This window comes from Neoarius graeffei, chromosome 9, assembly GCF_027579695.1.
Source record: "Neoarius graeffei isolate fNeoGra1 chromosome 9, fNeoGra1.pri, whole genome shotgun sequence".
Classification (NCBI taxonomy): domain Eukaryota; kingdom Metazoa; phylum Chordata; class Actinopteri; order Siluriformes; family Ariidae; genus Neoarius; species Neoarius graeffei.
The window spans coordinates 32,830,659-32,850,256 of NC_083577.1; the positions used below are offsets into that span (position 1 = coordinate 32,830,659).

At 42.0% G+C, this 19,598-nt stretch overlaps 1 protein-coding gene across 1 annotated transcript in view; it reads left to right on the forward strand.

Annotated features, from left to right (window-relative positions):
- The window catches only part of pth2ra (parathyroid hormone 2 receptor a), a 193,749-nt gene extending 174,838 nt beyond the window's left edge, over positions 1–18,911 (forward strand). Inside the window, exons 12-13 of the mRNA XM_060928657.1 lie at positions 18,303–18,344; positions 18,519–18,911. Coding sequence (XP_060784640.1) covers positions 18,303–18,344; positions 18,519–18,911 — 435 coding nt within the window. The remainder of the gene's footprint in view (positions 1–18,302; positions 18,345–18,518) is intronic.
- Positions 18,912–19,598: the final 687 nt, after the last annotated feature.

A 19,598-nucleotide genomic window follows, 5' to 3' on the forward strand; every position in this document is an offset into this window, starting at 1 on the left:
TTGGACAGTAGGCTAATGGGCCAAAAGAACCTGTTATTTCACAGTTTGTGACGCTGCCAACAATCAGCCAGATCAGAGGCAAGAGTATGGGCAAAATTGATGTGTTTTTTCTTTTAAAATCTGGAAATATCGTAACCGACCAGCCTCCCCTGTTTGAAAGACTACCAGCCGCCACTGGTGGTAGGCCACCATAGAGTTGTTTGTTGGTGGTATGGCTCTTCCAAGAAACATTTAGGGCAGCATGAAGGAGGCGAGTGTAGTTTCTGTCAAACTTTTTACTCAAGGTTTTGGTTAATGTCTACGATTTGGACCCATAGAGCAAGAAAGACTCAACACACAACTTAAAGACTTTGAGCTTCATGGCTTTTTGGATGGGGGCCTTCCATACTTTTGTTAGGGCATGAGAGGCACCCCAAGCTTGACCAAGTCGGTATTTAACATCATAGGCAGTGTTGCTGTAGCTGCCTAGATATTTAAGTTTCAAGTTTCAAGTTTATTTATTTGTACAGCGCTTTTAACAATAAACATTGTCGCAAAGCAGCTTTACAGAATTTGAACGACTTAAAACATGAGCTAATTTTATCCCTAATCTATCTATCCCCAATGAGCAAGCCTGTGGCGACGGTGGCAAGGAAAAACTCCCTCAGACGACATGAGGAAGAAACCTCGAGAGGAACCAGACTCAAAAGGGAACCCATCCTCATTTGGGCAACAACAGACAGCCTGACTATAATATTAACAGTTTTAACAGGTATAACCCTCAACTGTCCTCATGGGGCCGTCCTTCACAGGAGTGGGGCGATAAAACTCCGACCAGACACAGGGCACCAGGATGGATCAAGCAGGTCCGAGGGGCAGAAGAGGCCAGCATCTCAATCCCAGGATCAACATGTAACTCAGAGGGACAGATGGGGGGGGAGAGAAAGAAAACACGTTGTTAGGTATGCCCTAAAAATGACAAGTATTAAATCTGTGTGATAGGCTCACAGAGACGAGAGTCTTTACATCAGGCATGACGCACAATGGCATGTTAATATGGTAAAAAATATATCATGACCTGCTCTGGCTGGATGCTTGATTGGGTGATGGGAGCACACTCCTCAGCAATGATGAGATGCAGATGGGACCCTTAGGCCTGGCCAAGACAATTCAGTTACATTTCACCGGGTCTGGGACATGCGACAGAACGTCTGACGGCCGATTCCCTGCAGGCTACGATAGCCAGTCGAGGTCCCCACCGTCTCCACCAAAAGATTTCCTGTTGACTCCATGTAACTCAGAGGGACAGATTTGGGGTGGGGGGTGGGGGGTGGGGGAAGAGAAAGAAAACACAGGTGGTTAGGTATGCCCAATGTCACCTGAATAAGTAGGAACAGTATACATATTGCACCGAGTACAAGCAGGGACTCCGGCAACTAACTATGACAGCATAACTAAAAGGAGAGAGCCAGAAGGTAACACAGGCATGAGGGAGCCCCGGGACATAAAGCAGCCAGCCACTGCACCGTCAACAAACTCGAGTGAGCAAGCGAGTGGGGACTGACAGCATCCATACATCCCAGTTTACCAAAACACTCTATGTCTGAGGACCCTCCAGATCTACTCCTTTACCTCATAAACACCATTAACAAAAGGCTTGACTAAACAGATATGTTTTCAGCCTAGACTTAAATGCTGAGACTGTGTCTGATTCCCGAACATTACTTGGAAGGCTGTTCCATAACTGTGGGGCTTTGTAAGAAAAGGCTCTGCCCCCTGATGTAGCCTTCACTATACGAGGTACCAGCAGATAGCCTGCACCTTTTGATCTAAGTAGGCGTGGCGGGTCATAGAGGAGCAGAAGTTCACTCAGGTACTGTGGTGCGAGACCATTTAGTGCTTTAAAGGTCAATAGTAGTATTTTATAATCAATACGAAATTTGATTGGGAGCCAATGCAGTGTGGATAAGACAGGCGTGATGTGGTCATATTTTCTAGTTCTAGTAAGGACTCTTGCTGCGGCATTTTGAACTAACTGGAGCTTGTTTATGCACTTATTGGAACATCCAGACAGTAAGGCATTACAATAATCCAACCTGGAGGTAACGAAAGCATGGACTAGTTTTTCTGCATCATGCAATGACATTAAATTTCTTATCTTTGCAATATTTCTGAGATGAAAGAAAGCTATCCGGGTGATGTTATCAATGTGAGTTTCGAATGAAAGACTGGGGTCAATAATCACTCCGAGGTCTTTTACTGCTGCACGTGAAGAAACAGAAAGGCCATCCAGAGTTACTGTGTAATCAGAAAACTTACTTCTAGCTTTATGTGGTCCTAGCACAAGTACTTCAGTCTTGTCAGAGTTAAGCAGAAGGAAATTTATAAGCATCCAGTGTCTAATGTCCTTAACACATTCCTCAATTTTATTAAGCTGGTGTCTCTCATCAGGTTTTGCAGAGACATACAACTGTGTGTCATCAGCATAACAGTGGAAACTAATACAATGTTTACGAATAATATCGCCCAAAGGTAACATATATAGAGAAAAAAGCAGTGGACCCAAGACAGAACCTTGTGGAACACCAAACTTTACCTCGGTACGTCTAGAAATATCACCATTTATATCGACATACTGATAACGATCAGTTAGATAAGACCTGAGCCAGGAGAGGGCCATTCCCTTAACTCCCACAACATTTTCTAGTCTATCCAGAAGAATGGAATGATCAATGGTATCAAATGCTGCACTAAGGTCAAGCAACACAAGTAGCGAGACACAGCCCTGATCAGACGCCAGCAGTAGGTCGTTTACTACTTTAACCAGAGCTGTCTCTGTGCTATGATGAGGTCTAAATCCTGACTGATACATTTCATGGATGTTATTCCTATGTAAATATGAGCATAACTGCTGTGCCACAGCTTTTTCAAGGATCTTGGAGATAAAGGGGAGGTTTGATATTGGCCGATAATTGGACAGCTGACAGGGATCAAGGTCAGGTTTTTTAATCAGGGGTTTGATAACTGCTAGTTTAAAGGATTTGGGTACATAGCCAATCATAAGAGAAGAATTTATTATTTTTAGAAGCGGTTCAATTACTCCAGGCATTATCTGTTTGAATAGATGTGTCGGTAAGGGATCTAGTACGCAAGTTGAGGCTTTTGATGTAGAGATTAATGAGAGTAATTCAGTTTCTTTTAGGGGAGTAAAACATTCTAACTGATGATCTGATACAGTTATATTGTTAACTACAAGGTCGCTTTCATTGTCTAACCTTAAATTAGTAGTTTGAATTTTTTGTCGGATATTCTCAATTTTGTCATTAAAAAAATTCATGAAGTCGTTGCTACTACATACTGCAGGTGTGCATGTGTTGATAGTGGACTTATTCCTGGTTAATTTTGCTACAGTATTAAATAGGAATCTAGGATTATTTTTGTTATCTTCTATTAGGGAGGAGAGATATGTTGATCTCGCAGCACTAAGAGCTTTTTTATACTTCAGGAAGCTCTCCTTCCACGCCAATTTGAACACTACCAATTTTGTTTGACGCCATTTACGTTCCAATTTTCGAGTGGTCTGTTTTAATGTGCGAGTGTCATCATTATACCAGGGTGCTAATTTTTTGTCTCTGACCATTTTCCTTTTTAGAGGAGCTACATTATCTAAAGTATGGCGGAATGTTGACTCTAAGCATTCAGTTGCCTGATCGAGTTCTGCAGGGGCTGACAATGACCCAATCAAAGTTGATAACTCTGGGAGATCATTTATAAAGCTCTGTGCAGTAGTTGACGTGAAAGTACGTTTAATACAGTAGCGTGGTGAGGTGCATATATTATTACTCAGACATATTTTGAATGAGATGAGACAATGATCTGAGATAACTTCAGACTGTGGAAGTATGACTATATTGTCTACGTTTAATCTGAATGTTAGTATTAGATCAAGGGTGTGACCACCATTATGGGTCGGTCCTATGACATTCTGCTTAATCCCGACTGAATCTAAGATGGACACAAACGCTGTTTTTAAAGGGTCTTCTGGGTTATCAAAGTGAATATTAAAATCTCCGACAACTAAAGCTTTGTCTAAGGAAATAACCAAATCTGAGATAAAATCTGCAAATTCAGAAAGAAACTCAGAATATGGCCCCGGGGGCCTGTAAATAATAAGCAATGGAATTAACTGGGCAGACTTATCCTTTGAGGCTACATACATTATATGAGTATGAAGAACTTCAAATGTATTAAATTTATAACCAGGTTTGTGTGTTACACCTAGATAATCGTTATAAATAACCGCGACGCCTCCTCCTCTGCCAGTTAGACGAGGCTGGTGTATATAACTGTATCCAGGAGGACTCGCTTCATTTAATGCTATATATTCATTTGGCTTAATCCATGTTTCTGTTAAACACAGTACATTAAACTCCTGATCAGTAATGAGTTCATTAACCATTAGCGCTTTAGATGTAAGAGATCTAATATTTAATAGCCCCACTTTTAGATCAAAGGTGCTGGCAGCAGCTGTACAGTCAGTCTGATCTAATTTTATATTGATTAGGTTACTGGAACAAACTCTCTGAAAATTTCTACCTTTTTGTTGAGCTCGGGGAACAGACACAGTCTCGATGTAGTGGGCCCTGAGTGACGACTCTGTGCAGCTAGCAGACAGTCGGTTTAGCCTGTTCGTCTGCTCCCTGGCCTTGGCTCTGGATTGTCAGAAATTAACTAGGCCTGTTCTGAGACTATGACCTATGCTGCAGGAAATGAGAGCAGCACCTTCCCGAGTGGGATGGATACCGTCCCGCCCTAACAGGCCAGCAGTGCCCTCAAAATTAGCCCAATTATCTATAAAGCCCACACTGTTTTCAGAGCACCACCTGGACAGCCAGCAGTTCAGCGACCATAACCTGCTGTAAGCTACATCGCCACGCCGCATTGGGATGGGGCCAGAGCATACTACAGCATCGGACATCGCCTTCGCTAATTTAAACACCTCTACAAAGTTACTCTTAGTAACCTCAGACTGACGAAGGCGTATATCATTAGCTCCTGCATGGATAACTATCTTTGAGAACCTGTGCTTGCCTAGGACCCTAAGATTACCTGCTATGTCCGGCGCCCTGGCTCCCGGTATACACCTGACTAAAGCTGCTGGTGCCCCTAAAGGCTGAGCTAATTTCACGTGCCGTATGATAGAGTCCCCTATAACCAGAGCTCTTTCAGGTTTCTCAGTGGGTGCATCACTAAGGAGAGCAAACCTGTTCGACACGTGACGCGGAGAGGAGTGGTGCTCCCGTGGGCGAGCCTCAGCGGTAGCTTTGGCTCTACGCTTATGCCGCCGAGCCGTCACCCATTCGCCCCGCTGTAAGGGCTCTAATGCCGGAGTTGGGGGATTGCTAACTCCACCTAGGGCGTCCAGACTTTCCCTAACAGAAACTACACTGTTCTCACGCTCACTAACCTGCTCTAAAGCCTGGACACGCGCTTCTAGCACTGAAATCTTCTCCGTCAGAGAGCTAACTAATCTGCACTTATCACAAGTAAAGCTAATAGAGCTATCGCTAGTGACGGAGGAAGAATGACTAAACATCCTGCACTCAGCACACTGAACAGGCTGAAGGTGTGCCATGATGAAAAGATTCACGTACCTTAAATGAAGATCTGTTGATATTAAAGCAGATCAGATGGCCTCCGCTTGTGGAGGAGAAAAAAGAAAGCTTCCGGTCTCGGGGTTCTTCCGAAAAAAGAAAGAGAAAAAACCGGAAAAAAAAAACCGGAAAAAGGAAAGCGAAAGTGAAAAGTACAAAAATGAAAGCGACAGTATAATAAAAATGAAGACGATACTGGAAATTTATTTATAGAAAAAAAGTTAAAAAGGATTAGTAATTAACGCCGGCACTCGCGGGAAAAAAGATTCGGCGCGAACAACTCAGGAAACAGGAAGTGCGTCCTCACGCCCAATTTAAAGTCGCTGACTAGTTCGATGGCAGAACCGTCACTAGCTACACACTACTAATATGACTTTGGTTCTGCCTTATTCCATTATGCTTTAGGCAGAGGTGGAAAAACTGGATTGACAAAGTAAAAGTCCTGCTTAGGTTTTCCTTCTGCCTGTGCTCTCAACACAGGTGATTTCACCAATTAGCTCATCAACCTGGCTTAGGGGATGTGGTAATTAGGATCAGCTGGTTCATTGAATTGGCTGGAGCAAAAATGTGGCAGGGTTTTTACTTTCTGCACCCGGGTTTTTCCACCTCTGGCTTTAGGTGAGCATAGTAATGGGTACTGTGGGTCATAACATCAACCAAAAGCAAGTTAGTACTGATGATAAGTCATGATACAATGTCTTGCAAAAGTATCCATCCCCCTTGGTGTTTGTCCTGTTTTATCACATTACAAGCTGGAATTAAAATGGATTTTTGTGGGGTGGGCACCATTTGATTTACACAACATGTCTACCACTTTAAAGGCGCAAATTCTTTTTTTTTTATTGTGACACAAACAACAATTAAGATAAAAAAACAGAAATATGGAGTGTGCATAGGTATTCATCCCTTTTGTATGAAACTTGAAAATTAGAGCTAGTCCAACCAGTTAATTTCAGAAGTCACATAATTAGTTGATTAAGATTCACCTGTGTGCAATCAAAGTGTCACATGATCTGTCACATGATGTCTGTATAAATCAACCTGTTCTGGAAGGACCCTGACTCTGCAACACTACTAATCAAGCAACATGAAAACCAAGGAGCACTCCAAATAGGTCAAAGACAAAGTTGTGGAGAAATATAGATTGGGGTTGGTTTTTTAAAAAAAAAAAGTCCTAAACTTTGAATATACAGTACCATAGAGCACCAGTAAATCCATTATAGCAAAATGGAAAGAATATGGCACCACTACAAACCTGTCAAAAGAAGGCCACCCACCAAAACTCACAGACCAGGCAAGGAAGGCATTAATCAGAGATGCAACAAAGACACCAAAGAGAACACTGAAGTAGCTGCAAAGATCCACAGCGGAGATGGGAGTATCTGTCCATAGGACCACTTTAAGCCATACACTCCACAGAGCAGGGCTTTATGGAAGAGTGGCCAGAAAAAAAAGCCATTGCTTAAGAAAACACCTTTGGAGTTTGCTCAACAGCATGTGGCAGACTCCCCAAACACATGGAAGAAGATTCTCTGGTCAGATGAGACTAAAATTTATATTTTTGGCCATCATGGGAAACGCTATGTGTGGCACAAACCCAACACTTCCCATCACCCTGAGAACACCATTCCTACAGTGAAGCATGGTGGTGACAGCATCATGCTGTGGGGATGTTTTTCATCTGCAGGGACAGGAAAGCTGGTCAGGATTGAAGGAAGGATGGATGGCACTAAATACAGGGCAATTCTGGAGGAAAACCTGTTTGAGGCAGCCAGAGGTTTGAGACTGGGATGAAGGTTGACAATGACCCAAAACATACTGCTAAAGCTACACTGGAGTGGTTTAAAGGGAAACATCTAAGTGTCTTGGAATGGCCTAGACAAAGCCCAGACCTCAATCCAATTGAGAATCTGTGGTATAATTCGGAGACTGCTGTACACCAACATAACCCTTCAACCAATAATACAGCTTTTATTATACTTTGCAGCAGTTTTGCCTTGAGGAATGGGCAACAATCCCAGTTGCTAGATGTGCTAAGTTAATAGAGACATACCCCAAGTGACTTGCAGCTGTAATTGTAGTGAAAGGTGGCTCTACAAAGTACTGACTTTGGGGGGTGAATACCTATGCACACTCCAGATTTCTGTTTTTTTCATCTTAATTATTGTTTGTGTCACAATTAAAAAAAAAAATTGCACCTTTAAAGTGGTAGGCATGTTGTGTAAATCAAATAGTGCTAATCCCCCAAAAATCCATTTTAATTCCAGCTTGTAATGCGACAAAACAGGACAAACACCAAGGGGATGAATACTTTTGCAAGACACTGTATATGTATTTTTTTCCAGTTTCTGGCAGTGTTCATATCTATGCATAGACATAGATTTACAAACTGATGCCTATGCTTATCAATTGTATTCATGCACTCCACATGTGCATACAGTCACCTACATGCAAGTCACAACTCTCACAAAACATGAGAGAAGCAAAAAAAAAAAAAGCCTGTACACATCAAGACCAGGAACATAAACACATATACTGAGGGTGTTTAAGTAAAATCAAGATGCAAATGAGATAGATAATAGACAGACTAATGAAAAACGATGAACTTAGAAGTGAGGAGAAAATAAAAACCAAACATTAATAAAAGTGCATGGAGAATGGAGAACAAAACACAATATGGAAGCAGTGCTGACCTCATTGGGAAGTGCAGTGAATACAGAGAGAGAGAATTTGTGACTCATATAGTTTATATACACTCATCATGGACATGAATGTCAAGGCAATATTGGGCTTTCAATGATTGCTTTGAATTGTTCTTTTTCTGAGGAACATACAACTTTAATAGAATAAAATCAAGAATTTGGTGCACAGGTTTTAATTTATTTGGGGTTTTCTGAAATCAACACAGGGTCAAAATTATGCATATAGGGTCAAATTTATACATACACCCCCTTTGATTATTAAATCAGTGGTGCTAAAAGTTCCAAAATGTCTTTCAACTTGTCAAGGCCAAGGCCTCTTAACTTCCTGTTCATGATCATGATTGACTACAACTGCTAGCTTCTCTGTGCCAATACAAAAAGGGTTTATTTGACAAGTACAAGTGATTGGAAGGTGTAACCACTTTGCCAAGGTCTGAAAGAAGACCCAAACGGTCACCCTGAGCTAAGAGGAAATTGGTTTGGATGGTCAGGAGCAACCCAGGAACCACTAAGGCACTGGCCTGCCATGAACTGGAACCTGCTGGGTCACCAGTGTCACTGTCTACAGTAGAATAAGTTTTATGTCACTATGGACTGAGAGGCTGCTGTCCAAGGAAGAAGCCTCTGCTCCAAAATCAACACCTTCAAGCTCAACTGAAGATTGCAGCTGACCACATGGACAAAGAAAAAGCCTTCTGGAAGAAATTTTTATGGTCAGATTAGACAAAGATTTAGTTGTTTGGCATCAACAAGCTTCTTTACAGCCTGCTTTATCCATTCTACAACCAGCTTTGATGTATTTGGGGTCATTGGCCTACTGGAACACCCACTTGTGTCCAAGTTTCAACTGTCTCACTGATGGTTTGAGGTTATGCTGAAGAATTTTGAGGAAGTCCTCCTTCATTAGAACATCCACTTCGTTGGTAGTGTTCTTGGGGTTGAACGCTTCACCTTTACTCCTCCAAACAAACCTCTGGTCATTGTGGCCAAACAACTCAATCTTTGTCTCACCTGACCATAAAACATTCCTCCAGAAGATGACTTATTTGTCCATGAGGTCAGCTGAAAATTTTTATCAAGCTTGAATGTGTCAATTTTGGAGCAGGGGCTTGCTTCTTGGACAGCATGTGATATCAAATCAGCATGGCTGCTCTCACTATCAGCAGTGAACAAAGTAGCACTTCTTTACTCCTGGGGGCATTGTCAGTGTCAGTGGTGGATGGAGAAGTGGTGGGTCTGGGTCGAACTGGCAGGTAACATGATTCTCACCTGTGTCTGGTTACTGCTAGTTTATTTATTTGTGTCTTGTGTGTGCTTGTAGGAGGCCTGTAACCAGAGAGAGAGAGAGAGAGCTAGAGCTGAGCAACACAGAGCTGTGTTTATGTGCACACGTGTGCTGAATAAGTGAAAATTGCTAAAAAGTGAAAGTTGCAAGAAAATAACGTGTACTTTTGCATTGTCGCTAGCCTGCCTCCCGTCTCCTCATTTCCCCCTCATACCCCACAACTGTTATGCTTACATTTGATTAAGTTGCTTTAGATCAATGAACAGATGTGTTAACTTGTTAAATCTATGACATTTTCTTTACAATTCACTGTTTTAGATATATAGATTTACTTTATTGATCCCAAGCTGGGAAATTGTTACAGCAGCAAGTTATCAGACGTGAAAAGAAAAAGACACACTGTACAACATAAAATAGAATTTTTAAAAAAATCCCAAGAACAAGTTAACTATACAATATACAGAAAAAATGTAACAGTAAAAATATATATCTACAGTTGTGTTCAAAATAATAGCAGTCCAACATGACTAACCAGATCAATCACTGTTTTTGGTAGAAATTATATTACTACATGGCAAATAATTTACCAGTAGGTGTAGTAGAGTCATAGAAAACCAACAGACCCAACAATCATGATATGCATGCTCCTGAGTCTGTGTAATTGAATAATTAAGTGAAAGCGGTGTGTTCAAAATAATTGCAGTGTGGAGTTCAATTAGTGAGGTCATTCATTCTGTGAAAAAACGGGTGTCAATCAGGTGGCCCTAATTTAAGGAGTACATGTTGTACATGCATTTCTCTCTGAAAACCTGAGAAAAATGGATCGTTCCAGACATTGTTCAGAAGAACAGCGTGCTTTGATTAAAACGTTGATTGGAGAGAGGAAAATGTATAAAGAAGTGCAGAAAATGATAGGCTGCTGGGCTAAAATGATCTCCAGTGCTTTAAAATGTACAGCAAAACCAGTGAGACATGGAAGAAAATGGAAGACTACCATTCAAATGGATCAAAGAATAGCCAGAACGGCAAAGACTTAGCCAATGATCAGCTCCAGGGTGATCAAAGACGGTCTGAAGTTGCCTGTGAGCACTGTGACAATTAGAAGACGCCTGTGTGAAGCTAATCTATTGGCAAGAAGCCCTCGCAAAGTCCCACTGTTAAAAAAAAAAGACGTGCTGAAGAGGATGCAATTTGCCAAAGAACACATCAGCTGGCCTAAAGAGAAATGGAGAAACATTTTGTCGACTGATGAAAGTAAGGCCCTGTCCACACGGCAACGGATTCAGGTGACTCCGATACATTTGCTTATCGTTTAGGCCTGGCGTCCACACGGCACCGGCGTTTTGGGTGCCCAAAACGCAATCTTTTTGAGAATGGGTTCCAGAGTGGAAAGATCTGGCAACGTTGCCATTGCGAAGTCGTCTGGATGAGTAGAACGGATTTGTTTACGATGACGTCACAACCACATGACTGAGTGCTTCACGCCGGGTAGAAGTGTAACGAACTCGATGCGAGTTGTCAACAAATCCTATAACATGGTTCATGAAACGCGCTTACAAAATATTTTCACTGTGAATATTTATTGTGTAATGGTGCAAAGTGAGAGAGAGAGAGAGAGAGAGAGAGAGACTCTGCCCTTAGGGCAGAGTCAATCCCGCCAGCAAAAATAGGGAAAAAAAGGAGCGATCTCACCTCTTCAGATGTTGATTTAAGTCCTACAATACATTCCTCAAAAAGGGCGTAGAAGAGCAAATTAATCCATCAACGTGTAGCATTCAATTTATTCCGGACCATTAAAGACGCCGCCTTCCGTGTAGAATCATACGTCATCCTCGCCGCCATATTGGATAGGTCAAAGTGGAGAATAAAGATTCATGTGCTGCGTTTAACTGTACCAACAGGTTTACCGTCCAAACGAGATCACATGGGATTACCTTTCACAGGTGAGAAACAACAAATTAATCCATCAACGTGTAGCATTCAATTTATTCCGGACCATTAAAGATGCCGCCTTCCGCGTAGAATCATACGTCATCCTCGCCGCCATATTGGATAGGTCAAAGCGGAGAATAAAGATTAGCTGCGTTTAACTGTACCAACAGGTTTGCTGTCCAAACGAGATCACATGGGATTACCTTTCACAGGTGAGACTGGAAAAATACTTTTCATTGTATTTGGTCATTAAAATGTAATTTTACGAACAGATTTTCCTGACTTTGTGGCTAATATGAAGTCTCGCCCATAATAGTTTATGCGCATGCGTCCTTACTTCTTCTATTGTTCTGGTGTCTCCGAAGGGACCGTCTTACAGCGCCCCTAGAGGTGTGGCATGTGTATTGCATCGTTTTCAGCAAGCGTTGCGTTGCCATATGGACCTGATATTTTACTGATCGTTGCCCATTTGGACGCGATATTTTTTTAAATAACATCTCGTTGCCGTTGTCGTGTGGATGTAGCCTAAGATTGTTCTTTTTGGGTCCAAGGGCCGCAGACAGTTTGTCAGACAACCCCCAAACACTGAATTCAAGCCACAGTATACTCTGAAGACAGTGAAGCATGGTGGTGCAAGCATCATGATATGGGGATGTTTCTCTTACTATGGTGTCGGGCCTGTTTATCGCATACCAGGGATCATGGATCAGTTTGCATATATCAAAATACTTGAAGAGGTCATGTTGCCTTATGCTGAAGAGGAAATGCCCTTGAAATGGATGTTTCAACAAGACAACAACCCCAAACACACCAGTAAGCGAGCAGCATCTTGGTTCCAGACCAACAAAATTAAAGTTATGGAGTGGCCAGCCCAATCCCCGGACCTTAATCCAATAGAAAACTTGTGGGGTGACATCAAAAATGCTGTTTCTGAGGCAAAACCAAGATATGCAGAGGAATTGTGGAATGTTGTCAAATCATCCTGGGCTGGAATACCTGTTCACAGGTGCCAGAAGTTGGTCAACTCCATGCAACACAGATGTGAAGCAGTTCTCAGAAACTGTGGTTATACAACTAAATATTAGTTTAGTGATTCACAGGAATGCTAAATCCTAAAGATTTTTTTAGTTTATACAGTATTTGAGTTCATAATGAAAAATGCAGACACTGCTATTTTTTTGAACAGCCCAATATTCATTTTTCTTCATTTTCTGTAAAGTAATTAAAATATTGATACATTTTTCTTCATGTTTTGATGTAGAATATAATGTGCAGTGTTCCCAGTGCATGGAAATAAAAACTATTATAAGGATTTTGAGCTTTACTCACGTTTTTAAACATACTGCGATTATTTTGAACACGACTGTATGCATGTGCTTTGTACAGATGAATGTGCATTAATAGTGCTAAAAACAAGATTTGTAATGAATGAAAATAAGAAAACTGTGCAAAAGTGCCAGTATTGAATGGATGATTGATAAATAAATGAATGAATGAATGAATGAATGAAAAACAAATAAACTATAAGGTGCAAAGTGGCTAATGGCAGTAAACAAAAAAGCTCTGATGGTGCAAAGTTACAGGAGGACCAGGGTAGAGGTCTGCGCGGGTCGGATTTTTCAGTCCCGCTCCCGCCCGCGCCCGCATTGTGCAGTCCCGCTCCCGCCCGTGCCCGCAAAGAATTATGATTTTCAGTCCCGCTCCCTCCCGCGCCCACAAAAAAATTATGATTTTCAGTCCCGCTCCCGCCCGCGCCTGCCATATTTTGTCCTGCTCCCACCCACAAATCCCGCATGATGCAGACGTTCGCGTTATTTCTCAGGAAAGTTCTTGTCTTGACACAGCGTGATGGTGCCCCGCCCCCTACTTTGAGTGGATTTGAGCATAAATATCTACAGCTCACGTTCGTTATTATTTACCTTGTTTCTGAATTCAGCATGTAGTGTCTCTAATAATAATAATAATAATAATTAGTGCTATCAAGCGATTAAAATATTTAATCGCGAATCGCACATTTTTATCACATGAGAAACCATTGTAATTCTCTGATCAGCATAAAAAAGTGAATGGGCTTGCTTTGTACCAATAGTGTGTGTTTTTTTTTTTTTTTTTATTGCAAAGCAGAACTAGTAAGAGAAGTGAATTGATTTACTGCTTGAGTTAGTCTACAACTCTAATCAGAGAGACAGGTTACACAGTGACGGTAGGCTTCACTCAATGCTATCCCAGAAATCCTTCCTGTAATATGCAAATTTGGCCGCCTCTGATTGGACAGCCAAATTTGCATATTATAGGAAGGATTTCTGGGATAGCATTGAGTCAAGCCTACCGTCACTGTGTAACCTGTCTCTCTGATTAGAGTTGTAGACTAACACAAGCAGTAAATCACTTCACTCATGGTTCTCTTGCTAGCTGGGTGTGAACTGCGAGTCATTAGAGTGATCAAAGGATTTCCCGTTAGGGTGATCAATGGCAAATTTAAGATACCATTCCTCACTCAATCTGGCAATCTGACTCTCTCTGCAAATTTAGACATCTTAAAATGTTTTTATTAATGCCAAATAAAATATCCAGCACAAATTATATATGATAGACATAAATTAATAATTTATAAATTTTATTTCAAACACGTTTTTAGTTAGCGGGACTGCAGCTTGTCACCGCTCCCGCCTGCGCCGCATATGTGCACTTCCGGTCTCGCCCGCACCCGCAATGAGCTTTCAAAATTTGTCCTGCGCCGCACTGCTTTGCGGCGGGTCCTGCGAGTCCCGCGGGACTCCCGCGGGAGTGCAGGGCTCTAGACTAGGGTTATAAACAGGACTATACAATAGAGAGGTCAGAGTTCTCTGTCAGAGAGGTGAGTTATTGTACAGTATGGTGGCTTGGGGCAGGAAAGACTTCCTGTATCACATGAACAAAAAGAACAGAGCACATTACTCCAATTCTAAGGTCCCTTCACTGGCTTCCAGTAAACTACAGAATTGACTTTAAAGCATTGCTGCTGGTGTACAAATCTCTAAATGGTACAGGGCCCAATTACCTCTCTGATATGTTGCAGCGGCCTAACCCAATCAGATCTACCAGATCGCAACAGAAAAATTTACTAATAAAACCAGTTGTTAAAACAAAGTATGGTGAAGCAGCTTTTAGCTACTATGCAGTACAGCTATGGAACCAACTGCCAGAGGACATTAAAAATGCTCCTGCTGTTGGCAGTTTTAAATCTAGTTTAAAGACCAAACTGTTTTCAGATGCTTTCTGTTAAATAATTAATATTGTCTTCTTCTTTTATAATTTTTACTTTCTCTGCATGTTTTAACTTTATTCTATTTTATTCTGTTCTGCTGGGGGGGGTTTTCTTTCCTCCTCCTATTTCTACTTTATTTTATTATTTTATTTCTACTATTGTTTAAATCTTATTATTTTCTTTTAATTCTTTTAATTCTTTTAATTAATTGTTTTAGAATAAAAATAAAATTATTTTATGTAATTTCATTTTTCTATTGTTTACTGTTTTTGTTTTTACTTCTGTAAAGCACATTGAACTGCCATTGTGTATGAAATGTGCTATATAAATAAACTTGCCTTGCCTTGCCTTGTATTGGTCCCTACGGTAACGAAGCTGTAGCAGTCTGTTGGAGAAGGTGCTCTGCTGTCTGTCCAGAGTGTGGTGGAGAGGGTGGTCAGGATTATCCATGATGGATAATAGTTTGTTCACAGTTCTTCTCGCCACCACAGCCTCAAAGTGTCCTGTTTGCGGCCAATTACAGAGCCAGCCTTCTTTATCAGTTTACTGAGTCTGTTGGTGTCACAGGCGCCAATGCTGCTCCCCCAACAAAACACCACAAAGAAAAGCACAGTGGCCACAACAGACTGATAAAAGATCTCCAACATCTTGCTGCACATGTTGAATGATCTCAGCTTCCTCAGGAAGTAGAGTCTGCTCGTCCCCTTCTTGTATACAGCTTCAGTGTTGGATTTCCAGTCCAATCTATTGTTGATGGTAACACCCAGGTACTTGTAGTCCTCCACCACCTCCACATCCTCTCCCAGAATACGCAGTGGTTGGGAAGATGTCCTCTTCTTCCTGAACTCGATCACCATCTCTCTGGTCTTGTTGACATTCAGCTGCAGGTGATTCCGTCTAGCCCAATCCACAAAGTTGTCTACCAGAGCTCTATACTCCCCCTCCTGTACCTCACTTATACATCCAACAACAGCCACGTCATCAGAAAATTTCTGCAAGTGTCATGACCCCGTGTTGTACTGAAAGTCAGTGGTGTATAAGGTGAAAAAGAAAGGAGACAGCACAGTCCCCTGTGGAGCTCCTATACCACTAACCAACACAGAGGAATGTGCTGTCTCCTTTCCTTTTCACTTTATACACCACTGATTTTCAGTAGCCAAGACCAGTCTCTCCAGCACCTTCATCATGTGAGATGTGAGGGCAACTGGTCAATAGTCTTTAAAGTCCGATGGTGTCAACTTCTTTGAGACCAAACGAGGCAGGACATCTTCCAAAGCACTGGTATTCTTTCCTGACTCAAGCTCAGGTTGTAAAGGTGTTGCAGGACAATAGACTGCTAACTAGCACAGGTCCTCAGGATCCTGAGGCTGATACCATCAGGTCCTGCAGCCTTTCACTGATGGAGTCTTTCCAGCCGTCTTCTAACCTGTCCTGTAGTCACAGTCATGCGGGGGAGGGTGCTGATGTATTCAGTGGAGGAGGAGGAGGAGAGGAGTTGCACAGGAGAGCTCATTACAGGGGAGGGGTGGAAGCATTTGGGGAAGTGTGGGGGGGGGTGTCTGGATGTGTGAAGGAGACAACAGAGGGCTGTGAGCTAAACCTGTTGAAAAAAAACAGTTCAGCTTGTTTGCTCTCTTCTGGCTGTCTGATGGCTGTCTCTCACCTTACACCCAGTGATCTGCTTCATTCCAGTCCACACATCCCTCACATTGTTCTGTTGGAGTTTGGCCTCCAGCTCCCTCCTGTAAGTGTCTTTACACCCCCTCAGTTGCTCTCTCAGTTCATCCTGCACTCTCCTCAGTTATTCTCTGTCTCCAGACCTGAATGCCTTCTTATTCTTGTTTAGGAGTGCTTTCGGGTCACTGGTGATCCATGGCTTGTTGTTCAGGAAGCAGTGTACAGTCCAGGTTGGCATGGTGGTGTATTCACAGAATCTGGTGTATTCTGTGATGCAGTCTGTCATGTCATTGATGTCCTCCCCATGTGGCTTACAGAGTGCATCTCAGTCTGTTGACTCAAAGCAGTCCTGCAGTGCCTCAGCAGCCTCCTTAATCCACCTCCTCACAGTCCTTGTGTGGACAGGCTGCCACTGAACAAGAGTGACATACTTAGGGGTTAGGAGGACTGGGTTGTGATCAGATCTGCTGGGGGGGCTGTGGTGCTGTATGTATCATTAACATTTGCATACAGAAGATCCAAGGTTTTATTGTCGCTAACGGGGCAGTCAACATATTGGTGAAAAGTTTGTAGTGTTTTGTTCAGTGTAGCATGATTAAAATCCCCAGTGATAACTGTTAAAGGCATTGGGATGTTGAGTCTGTACCTTAGCAACAGTGGAGCTGATGACCTTACAGACTACGGCTGTATCAGCTGATGGAGGAATGTAAACAGCGATGACAATGGTGGACGTGAATTCCTGAGGCAGATAATAGGGATGAATCCCTACAGCAAGCAGTTCAATGTCTGGGTTACAGAGACATTCCTTCACATGCACATGTCTGGGATTACACCACCTCTCACTCACATACAGTGCAATCCCTCCTCCCTTATTCTTACTGCTACTAGTAACATCCATGTCTGCCCAAACAGTACTGAAGCCGGGTACCACCACACTGTGCGAGTGTAGCCATGTCTCAGTGAAACACAAAACACTGCACTCGTGGTATTCCCACTGGGTCTTAATCAGCGAGGTGAGCTCATCCATCTTATTCCCTAGAGACCTCACGTTCCCTGTGATAATCACTAGAACAGCAGGTCTATATCTCCTCTTCTTTGCTTTCAGCTGAGCTTCAGCTCTGCAACCCTGGCATCTCTTCTGCCACTGCTCCAGGATCTCAGGCCTCGCTCTGGGCAGCAGCACAGGTTTACGCAGTGTGATCAGCTGATTGCATGTGTAAACAATGCTCTCACTGTTGTCTGTTACCTTCCGTCGCCAGGAGCAACAAAAATACCACAAAACTGAGAGAAAAATTCTAAAACAGAAAGTAGCCATTGTTTCACAGTATCTGTGATAAGTGGCTGTAAGGATCACACGCAAATATGGACAGAAGTAATGACAAAAAATACAAAAAACTAAATTTAAAAAAACACAGGCGCTACTGCAACAGGCTGCCAGCTAGCACTGTGCCATCACGAAATACAAGGAGGTAAATACAGCAATCATTTCCCACAGTGAATTCTTGGAGAAGTAAAACTGTAGATAGAGTCTCAAAAGCTTCTTATTGAAGTATGTTTGATATTTCTTTGATCACCTCCCACCTGGTTTCTCGGATGAGAAAAATAAAATTAAGATTTTCCTAATTATTTATTCTGTCCCAGGATCCACAGTGATTCTTGTGACTATATAGCCTGTGTGTTGTTGGAAACTCATTGATTGGTATATTTATACAAGAGAAATAAAGAGTATACACTGATGAATCTTTTACAAACTTAGTTGTTGCAAATAACCAATTAAGGATGTGTCAGGAAATTTGGCTTAGTTCTCTTTTTTTTTTCTTATCTAGGGTTTCTTTGTGTCAATAATCTACTGTTACTGCAATGGAGAGGTGAGTCTTTAAAAACTCATTTGTGCAAGGCTCTTTCAAGCCTGTTGTACAAATCTCCTGTAATACTGTATCTTATAAACAGAATTTGTTTTGTTTAAACCACTAATGATAAACTAGTAACTGTGATTAGGTAAGTGCTAATATAACATCCATCTCTGCATCTGTCTCCCTCAGGTCCAGACAGAAATCAAAAAGACATGGACACGATTGAACCTGGCCTTCAACTGGAAGGGTCCAGTAGTGTGTGGCACTTACCGCTATGGCTCAGTGCCAATGGGCCTCAACAACAGCACCAGCAGCCAATCACACCTGGCCACAGGAGCACCAGGTACACGCTCCACCACACTCTTTTCCAGTCGGGTATACCGCAGCAATGGAGCCCCGTCCATCAGTGCCCACATGACTCTGCCAGGCTATGTGCTGAGCACTTCAGATGCTGATAGCCTACCACCATCCATTCCTGAGGAGTCAGAGGACAGTGCAAAGCAGGTGGATGACATTCTGCTAAAAGAGTCACTGCCTGCACTTCCCAGTAGTGGCCCTGAAGATGATGAGGAGACTTTGTAAATAATGATTTCTGGACCTGTGGCATAATATTGAAACATTTCACCACTCATTTAATGAGCGGACCTTATACCACAAGCCACATCACCTTGGCTTCCTACTGCCGCACATTTAAAGGTGGATGACTGAAAACTTTCATAAACGTACAGTGCTCAGCGTAAATGAGTACACCCCCTTTGAAAAGTAACATTTTAAACAATATCTCAATGAACACAAACAATTTCCAAAATGTTGAAAAGACAAAGTTTAATATAACATCTATTTACAGTAACTTATAACATGAAAGTAAGGTTAATAATATAACTTAGATTACACATTTTTCAGTTTTACTCAAATTAGGGTGGTGCAAAAATGAGTACACCCCACAACAAAAACTACTACATCTAGTACTTTGTATGGCCTCCATGATTTTTAATGACAGCACCAAGTCTTCTAGGCATGGAATGAACAAGTTGGCGACATTTTGCAACATCAATCTTTTTCCATTCTTCAACAATGACCTCTTTTAGTGACTGGATGCTGGATGGAGAGTGATGCTCAACTTGTCTCTTCAGAATTCCCCAAAGAAAATAATTTCTTTACACCACAAAGGTGAAGGCTACAAGAAGATCAGCAAAGCTTTACTTATCAGTCAGAATACTGTAGCAAAAGTGGTACAAAATTTTAAGAAAGATGGAACTGCAGTCATCT